At 36.6% G+C, this 9829-nt stretch overlaps 1 protein-coding gene across 1 annotated transcript; it reads left to right on the top strand.

Moving 5' to 3' along the window:
* The first annotated feature begins 5301 nt into the window (after window positions 1-5301).
* Window positions 5302-9376, top strand: LOC150079737 (uncharacterized). The gene has a single exon (XM_090382814.1). It carries the CDS (start codon window positions 5950-5952, stop codon window positions 7759-7761), a length of 1812 nt encoding a protein of 603 aa, XP_090238940.1. The 5' UTR covers window positions 5302-5949; the 3' UTR covers window positions 7762-9376.
* The last annotated feature ends 453 nt before the right edge of the window (window positions 9377-9829 follow it).

The raw sequence follows: 9829 nt of genomic DNA, 5'->3' as shown, positions 1-9829 counted from the left end.
CAGGGATGCCTTTTTCTGTCATCCTGTTGCTTTCTATCCAATTTACTTCTCATTTTCCGTTCTACTCCTTCTACATCGCATTTCCTTTCTTTGAACACCTTGAGACTCCTAGGCATGCCTGACAGCCCCGGTAAGAATCTCAGCTAGAAAACAAATATTATTAAAGTGGACCCTGGTGCACCTCCATGTGGCCAAGGTTGGGAGTCAGGGGACCAGGTGTACCCTAGCTGAAGTCGCCAGGTGCCGGCACTCAACATAACAAGACACATACTTACGTACCTGCATATATGCACTTGCCGGCCTGGCCTTTGCCATTTCAGATGTTACAGCAGCATATAGGGGAAAACCCTGGAGAATGCAAATAAAACAAACTGTGACACCTTCTGGTAAGTAATTGCAGATAAAGGAAGCTATACCCAATAATAGATCACGGTATATTGACTGGACAGTGTACAGGTGACCCCCGCTTAACACTGATAATGCGTTCGGGAAAAACAGAGCGTTAAGTGAATCTGCGCTAAGATGCACAAATGTCGGGCAAAATATTTAATATTCACATATTTGTACATATAAAATATTCTGCATTACATACGTATATAATTATGTGGTAACTACTTACGTATCAAAATTAAACTTAAAATTCCAATTAAAATCATGAATTTAATTGATCTAAATTGATTTAATTTAATTATGAAAAATGTGTTGATTTTGGGTTGAACTTTGGCCCTCTTCCAAATAAACTAAAAGGGGTATTAATTTTAAATCCCCCGCAGTTTAATTACCACCCAACAATAAAGTCATCCGATCCTTCCCCGCTTTGAAACCTGGCATGTTTTTTTCTTCTTTCAATATGAAACTTCTTTTTAGGTATTCGTTTCCACAAAAGTCCTGCTTCATCTATGTTATAAACTTGTTGAGAAGTATAAAACACAATACCCCTCTTCAATAATTTTAACAAGTTCTTTTTTGAAAGTTTCGGCTCCTTGATCTGCACTTGCGGCTTCTCCCTGGATTTTAAATCTATTCAGCCAGCCCTTTCTAGTTTTAAATGGTTCCAATTTTTTTATTTTTTAGGTGAGTTTTCTTCTGATCATCATATAGGCTAATCTCTCTCTCTTTTTTTATTATTTATAATATTTATCTTAACTAAATTCTGCATTGGATATTATCTTCAATAAAATTAGTTAGTTTTTCCATTTCAATCCTGATAGCTGGCCTAGTCCTAGTTGCTTGCAGTGGAACAGCTATCTTTCCCGCTGCTAAAATTCGTTCTTTATTTTTTAATAATTGTTCTTACAGTTAAACTTGCAGATTCTAAATTATGGCACACATCCGCTTGTCTTTGACCGGATCGATTCGCTTCAAAACGTCTAATTTAATTTTCAAATTCAGTAGTATTTTCCTTACATTTATAGTCTTCGTACTGTGCCCAGACGTTGCTGCTTTTTCATTCTTATTCGCCATTATTAACTCTTCGAAAATGTAACTGCGTTGGTTCATTAATTACGATACAATGTTCAAGTAAACTGTCTGTTACGCACGATGTTTAATACTGTACTGAGTGATGAATAGACTTCGGATAAATGCATATAAAGCAAATATTACAAGCAATATACTTGATCATTTTTTAAAATGTTGATCTCGGAACTACGTAACCAGTCACTGTACTGCAATTAAATTAGCGCGCGATAGAATCTCACTGAGCGTGGGAAACGTTTTAACCGTATTTTTATATTCATTTTCAAGCTATCGACTCCGTCAAATGAAACGATTTCGTTAAATATGCCAAAAATGCAATCGTTATAGTGATCTGTGACAGCGTTATAGTCAGATACGGGTTATAATATAAGAACAGCGTTATAGCGAATCAAGGTAAAGCGAACTGCGTTATAAGGGGGCCTGCTGTATAAGATATTAGCGTTGTTTACTCATTTGTTTGGAATCTCCATTATAAAATCTAGATCTTGTGTTGAGCTTTTCCTTCATCTCGATTATATTTAATGATTATGCCGTTTGGTTTGTGAATATCAAGCCTTTAATTTTTTTAATTAGCCAGCAAATAATAGATTCTTGATTTTTCTATATTTTAATATCATGACATCGAAACATAGCTCCACTACAACTGCCATGGCAGGTTAAAAATATTTTGTGTTAATTAAATCATTTCAAGGTTCATCCAGTAAGGCGAAGCTCCTCCTGAACTCATTAGCAAGTTGTCTTCTGTGTATTAATAAGTTTTAACAAATCCATGTAGATACAACTGCAAGTAAACGGCGGAATATACTATTCTAGATAATATAACAGATTAAGTGGTGACATCAAGCATTTCAAAACAGTTTCAAGACAGTTAAAAATAGTTTATTGTTGTATTTGTATGAATACAGACCATGTTTAGAGAAAGGATAAGCAAATTTAAACAAAAATTAGTTTTAATATACAAAATCAAATATGTCATATTATAGAATAAAAAGGAAATAGAGAAAATTTTTACTCATTGGCCAAAATATTAGAAACCTTTTTCAATTGGAATCAGTAGATAATTAAACGTAATTTATGAGAATGTAATTTGCCGCATGGCATGAACAAGAGTTCCTTCCATCAGATAAATACCCTATGCTTTCCTGAGGGCGCATAGTCTTTCCTGGTATGGGCAAATCAGATGATGTTTCCGATTTTCAGAAAGCTGTTTTTCTTGGAGGGCATTTAGCACTTCAGATAATGTAAGAAATCACTGGGGTGTCGAAAGCAGTCATCTCAAAAAAATAAAATGAGTAGAAGACAAAAGCAGAAAACAACTCTAAAAGGAATGCATGGGACCAAAATACGGTAGTCTAAGAAAACGACCACAGGAATTTTAAGCCAGTTGTGTGTCAGATTAGAAATGTTAAAAAACTTCAAATATTCAAGTAGATCGGTCATTTACAATTGAACTATGTGGTGGGAGTTAAAACAATCTGCAATTAGGTTGACATGTGCTTGTTCAAAAGCAATTTCTTTCTTTTAAAATTCAAACAAACAATTTGACTTGCTACCAACACAAAAAAAGGACTGAGGATCAGTAGATAAACATCATACTATTTGCTGAGTGTTACTTTCACAAGACCACTGGTGCAAATTATGGTAAGAATCAGTGTTGTAACTGTAAAAACTAGGCCACCAATTGCCATGTTTACTGTGGACTCCCACTGAAAATATTGAAAAATAATATACTCAATGATTATGACCCCTTATAAGAGAGCCACTATTTGACTTTGTCCCCTACAGCCACAAGTCCCTAAATATTGCCCTGTATGCAGCAGCTATGCTAACACCATTTCACCGCTATTCACTGCAGTTTTGCTTGTGCTGTGCAGCTAGTTAACACTAAACATACATGCTTTGTGGGAAAAAAAATACAGTGTATTGTTTGTCGACATCGCAAATTTTATCATAAACATAACTGAAAGATTTTTACTCAAATTGTTTTCTATTTCGGCAAGAGGGCAGTGGACCCCCTTTTGGTCTTGCTGCCCCAGTTCACCTGCCATGGTTACGCCACTGGCACGTAAACCACGAAGTTAAGCACCCAACTTTATCATTTCCACCACTCGATCGGTTGGAAGTGCTGTTATGATATCAAATAACAAGAGATCGCTTCTCTTGCTGAAAACTGGGTCCAGTGATACAATTAGAAAGTCATGTAACCTCATATATATATTATTTATTTTTTGTTTCGAAGCAAATTCACCCTGCAGTCCCATAATTTTAACCCCATTGTTTCTTTCTTTCAACACAACATTTGCAACCCTCCAACATATAAAAATTGAAAATGAATGGTCTGAGAGATTCCAAATAATTCCATGGTCTATTCTGACCATTTTATTCTCCACACCTGACTTAAATTGAAAATGACTAGGATAGGTTGGATGGGGTAATTTGGCCTCACAGTTCCATACAAATCACAATGAAAGTGTGGTCAAAGTCAGCAAGGCTAGTGTCCGTAAAAGATTTAGTGGCATCCATGCCATGAAGTTTACAACCGCCTATTTGGGAAAAAGGTGGCTCTACCTAGATATTGAATAAAGGTTTCAAAGTTTTTGGCTGGTGAGTGTATATTGCTTTATTGAAATGGCATTTGTATGACTTATTTAATTTTTTATTTTTTTTAGGAAGCATACAGCATATTAATAGAAAAATCCCATCCGAAAGCTGTTAATGAAAAGTACAAGATCACTATTGAAAAGACTTTTGAAGAATTCAATAAGAAAACACTTAAAACAGAGTGAAGATTTCTAATAATCGAAAAACTCCATATAATCCTAAAGGAGAGATTCAACACTAAGCATCTGCTTTGCATATTCTAATAAGGTTTCTCTAGACTGTATAGCCTGCAGATAGACCCTGACATAAATAAACATAAATGGTACAATCTAAGTAGCACCAATCAAGAATACTATGCAAAAGTTACGACATGTCATGTGTAAAACTATATTATAGTTATGACCAATTCACTCCATAAAGAATTTGAGTGATAAAAGACATTTATACATATTTTCTTCCACAGAAGAAACCTTTATTAACAATTAAGAAGGTATTCAACTTGAAACATGAAATAAGCTGAAGGAGTATGTCTACAACACATACTTCCAGACAATAATATCCAACACTTGTTTGATATGATGCTTGCTATAAGGATTAATTTTTATTTAATGTGAACACAGTTTCGAGTCCAAATCCTAAAAAAAAACTCCTACCATACAGATTTTCAAAAGTAAAATTTCTGCAGATATGTTCACAACAGTGTGAAAATTTGAACCATTATGAGTATTTCTTCCCAGATAATCTCACACAATGCTGTTGAGTGAATTCTCATCGGCGAAAACGTTTCGCCAAAGTTCACTGGAAAACAAAGGTATTCAAGGTCTTTCTAGGAATAAGCTTTGTAGTTCTCTCAATATTTACAAATGTATTTTCTGTAAAACTTGAGGTCAGAAGCTCAAAGGAAGAAGAACTCTTAAAACCCATTTGTCGTTTCACGAGGAGAGATATTTCATTTGCAATACTTCTTGGAAGAAGTTATTACAGAGAATAAATCTTGAAACACACCTCAGAGAGCATAATAAGGAGACACCTATCAGTTCAATCTATGTTCAAAAATTCTCAGAAATTGGAAGTCTTAAGTCATCTCAAAGTTCACCTTGCTGAAAAACCTTTCAACGGCCTAAACTTCTGGTATGAGTTTTGTATGAAAGATATACTCATAAAAATAATTCATAAAGGGAGATTTATGAACATATTTATAATTCATAAATATTTCATAAACGGATTTAGAGAGAACTCTAAATCCGTCTCACTGTTCATACTGGAGAAAATCCTTTCAGCTGTCCAACCTGTGAGAAAAAAATTCCCATAGAGGGGGAACCTCACAAGACACCTACGAATTCATAGTGGAGAAAAACATTTTTGTCAAGTGTGTGATAACAATTTCTCAGAGAGTGGAACTCGCACAGCACACGTCCGAATTCAGAGTGAAGAAAAACCTTTCAGCTGTCCAATCTGTGGGAAGAACTCACGGAATGGACACCTTGCAAGACACCTCCGATTTCATAGTGGAGAAAAACCTTTCAGTTGTGCAAACTGTGAAAAGAAATTCTCAGTAAGTGGAGATCTCTCAAGACACCTCAGAATTCATAGTGTAGAAAAACCTTGCAGCTGTTCAACCTGTGAGAAGACGTTCACAGAGAGTGGACATCTGAAAGCACATCTCCGAATTCATAGTGGAAAAAACCTTTCAGCTGTCCAACCTGTGAGAAAAAATTCCCACAGAGATGGAGCCTCACAAGACATCTCCGAATTCATAGTGGAGAAAAACCATTCAGCTGTCCAACCTGTAAGAAAAAATTCCCAGATATTGGGGCCCTCAGAAGCGACCTCTAAATTCACAGTGTAAAAAAACATTTTTGTTTTTCAATGTGTGATACGAAATTCGCAATGAGAAGAGACCTTGAAAACCACCTCAGAATTCATAGTGGAGAAAAACTTTTCAGCTGTCCAATCTGTGGGAAGAAATTCTCACAGAACGGATCCCTTGCAACACACCTCCAAATTCATAGTGAAGAAAAACCTTTCAGCTGTCCAATCTGTGAGAAGAAGTTCTCACGGAACGGATCCCTTGCAACACACCTTCGAATTCATAGAGGAGAAAAACCTTTCAGCTGTCCAATCTGTGGGAAGAAATTCTCACAGAACGGATCCCTTGCAACACACCTCCGAATTCATACTGGAGAAAAACCTTTCAGCTGTCCAACCTGTGAGAAGAAGTTCTCACGGAGAAGTTACCTTACAAAACACCTCAGAATTAATAGTGGAGAAAAACCTTACAGCTGTTCAACCTGTGAGAAAAGGTTCACAGAGAGTGGACATCTGAAAGCACATCTCCGAATTCATACTGGAGAAAAACCTTTCAGCTGTCCAACCTGTGAGAAGAAGTTCTCACGGAGAAGTTGCCTTACAATACACCTCAGAATTCATAGTGGAGAAAAACCTTATAGCTGTTCAACCTGTGACAAGAAGTTCACAGAAAGTGGACATCTGAAAGCACATCTCCGAATTCATAGTGGAGAAAAACCTTTCAGCTCTCCAACCCGTAAGAAAAAATTCCCAGACATTGGGGCCATCAGAAGCCACATCCAAATTCATAGTGGAGAAAAACCATTCAGTTGTCCAACCTGTAAGAAAAAATTCCCAGACAGTTGGGCCCTCAGAAGCCACCTCCAAATTCATAGTGTAAAAAAACATTTTTGTTGTTCAACGTGTGATACGAAATTCTCAAGGAGAAGTTTCCTTGAAAATCACCTCAGAATTCATAGTGGAGAAAAGCCTTTCAGCTGTCCAATCTGTGAGAAGAAGTTCTCACAGAACGTAAACCTTGCAACACACCTCAGAATTCATAGTGGAGAAAAACCTTTCAGTTGTCCAACCTGTGAGAAGAAATTCTCAAGCAGAAGAGACGTTGAAAACCACCTCAGAATTCATAGTGGAGAAAAGCCTTTCAGCTGTCCAATCTGTGGGAAGAAGTTCTCACAGAACGGAAACCTTAAAACTCACCTCAGAATTCATAGTGGAGAAAAACCTTTCAGCTGTCCAACCTGTGAGAAGAAATTCTCAAGGAGAAGAGACCTTGAAAACCACCTCAGAATTCATAGTGGAGAAAAACCTTTCAGCTGTCCAATATTTGAGAAGTTCTCACATGGTGGAACTCTAAAATGCCACATTCATAGTGCAGAAAAATCTTTCAGCTGTGCAGCCTGTGACAAGAAATTCACATTGAGAGGTGACCTTGCAATGCACCTTAGATTTCATGGAGGAGAAAAACCTTACATCTGTTCAACCTGTGAAAAGAAGTTTTCAGAGAGTGGAACTCTCAAAGAATACATCCAAACTCAGTGGAGAAAAACCTTTCAGCTATCGAACCAGCGAGTTCTCACGGAGCGTTTTAGAGTTCCACTGCGTGAAAAGAAGTTTTCAGAGAGTGGAACTCTCAAAGCATACATCCAAATTCAGTGGAGAAAAACCTTTCAGCTATCCAACCAGCGAGTTCTCACAGAGCGTTTTAGAGTTCCACTGCGTGAGAAGAAGTTCTCACACAGTGGAACTCTAAAACGCCAAAGCCACATTCATAGTGCAGAAAAACCTTTCAGCTGCCGATCTGTGAGAAGAAGTTCTCACAGAACGGAAACCTTGAAACACACCTCAGAATTCATCCTGGAGAAAAATCTTTAAGCTGTCCAACCTGTGAGAAGAAATTCTCTGCGAGAAGAGACTTCTCAAGACACCTCCGAATTCATAGTGAAGAAAAACCTTTCATCTGTCCAACCTGTGAGAAGAAGTTCTCAAAGAGAAGTTACCTTAAAACACCTCAGAATTCATAGTGGAGAAAAACCTTTCAGCTGTGCAGTCTGTGAGGAGAAGTTCTTATTGAGAGGTGACCTCGCAACGCACCTTAGATTTCATAAAGGAGAAAAACCTTACATCTGTTCAAACTGTGAAAAGTTTTCGGAGAGTGGAACTCTCAAAGCATACATCCAAATTCAGTGGAGAAAAACCTTTCTGCTATCCAACCAGCAAGTTCTCACAGAACAGAAACCTTACAAAATACTTCAGATTCATAGTGACAAAAACCTTTCAGCTGTCCAACCTGTGAGGTGAAAGGTTTTTGTTCAACCTGTGAGAAGTTCTAACAGAAAAGCAAACTCCAAAACCATCTCACAATTCATACCAAAGAAAACCTTTTAACTGTCCAAACTGTGAGAAGTTCTCACAAAGAGCACACCTCAGAATTCATAGTGGAGGAAAACCTTTCAGCTGTTCAACTTGTGAGAAACAGTTCTCATGGAAACACCAACTTCAGATCCATCTCAGAGTTCATACCAAATAAAAACTTTTCAGCTGTCCAACCTGTGAGAAAAAGTTCTCACAGAGTGGAGACCTAACAATATACCTTAGAATTCATATTGGAGAAAACCCCTAATCTGTCGAACCTTGTGGAAGTTGTCTTTACTGAAAATCTGAAATACCATCTGGGGTCCAATCTGCGTGAAAAAGTTCTCAAAGAAAGGGCGCCTTAAGAATCATCTGAAACTACATACTGAGCAGAACGCATTCAGATGTTTAACATGTAAGACGTTTTCACGAAAAGAAAGTTTCACGAGCCATTTCAACATTCATACTGGGGTAAAACCTTTCAGCCGTCCAATCCATGAGAAGTTTTCAGAAAGAAAATTCAAAAACTACAAGAGTTCCCACTCGAGAAAAGTATTCTGTTGGCCAACCTGTGAGAGGATGTTTGCAGGAAGAAGGCATCTCAAAATTTATTTATGATTTCATTCAAAGTATTTTGAGCTCTCCAATCTGTTCCCTCGGATTATTCAGCAATCACAGTTAAGATCACACACAAAATAGCCTTCCATCTATCAAACCTGTTAAGATGTTTACATAAAGAATCTCAAGTTCTTCTCATTGTACATATCAAGCAGAAATCTTTGAGTGAAGAATGCTCTTATTAAGGGAAAATTACAATTTCTGTGGCAATACTTTGGTATCAGATCTTGCCGTTTTGAAACCTATGAAAAGAAGTGCCTGATAAATAGAAGTAACAACCCATGTGTAGATTTGTAATGAGAAAAACTCTTTCACCTGTCCAATTTGTTGTGAATCAGTTTTCAAGAAATTGGTCTCTGAAAAGAGATATTTGTGTTCATAATTGAGACAACCATTCATTGCGACAACCAGTGGAGTGTGTGAGAAATTTATCTCAAACCATCTCAGTTTGTATACAAGAGAGACATCCTTCAGTTGGTTTTCATTGTTAAGAAGAAAAAGAAAAGATTCTCATAAAAACAGCTCTGCATTAGTTCCAAGGACAAATCTTTTAGTTGTAGAAACTCGTAAAAAGTCCTTACAAAAAATAACACTTCTGGATTTTCTACCAGTTCAAATTGTATGATTAAAATTCATATAGAGGTAACAGTTGTGTGACTATCAATTCCTTTAGAACAATGAAATGCATTAAATAAAAACAAAAGTAAGCGATATATATATATATATAATATAAAGAATTATTAGAAAAAGTAAATCAATCCAATAATAATACCATCAGGGATCTAAGAAAACGCAAAAAAAAAAAAAAATATATATATATATTATCGCTTTTTACCGAACAATCTAGATGACTTCAACTGGGGCCAACCACCCAGAATGAAGGCAAAAAACGACAAGAGGTTCTCTGTTTCTGTGATGATCAATATAAGCTAAATAATTTAAATCTAAACCAAATATAAACCATTAAAGG

Source organism: Mastigoproctus giganteus, chromosome 10, assembly GCF_048544385.1.
Source record: "Mastigoproctus giganteus isolate SK-2022 chromosome 10, ASM4854438v1, whole genome shotgun sequence".
In the NCBI taxonomy this organism is placed as follows: domain Eukaryota; kingdom Metazoa; phylum Arthropoda; class Arachnida; order Uropygi; family Thelyphonidae; genus Mastigoproctus; species Mastigoproctus giganteus.
This window is presented reverse-complemented; position numbering and strand designations above follow the sequence as displayed.

Coding starts and splice junctions, on each gene's coding strand:
- LOC150079737 (XM_090382814.1), top strand. CDS start 5,950: ATGTGTGATACGAAATTCGCAATGAGAAGAGACCTTGAAAACCACCTC.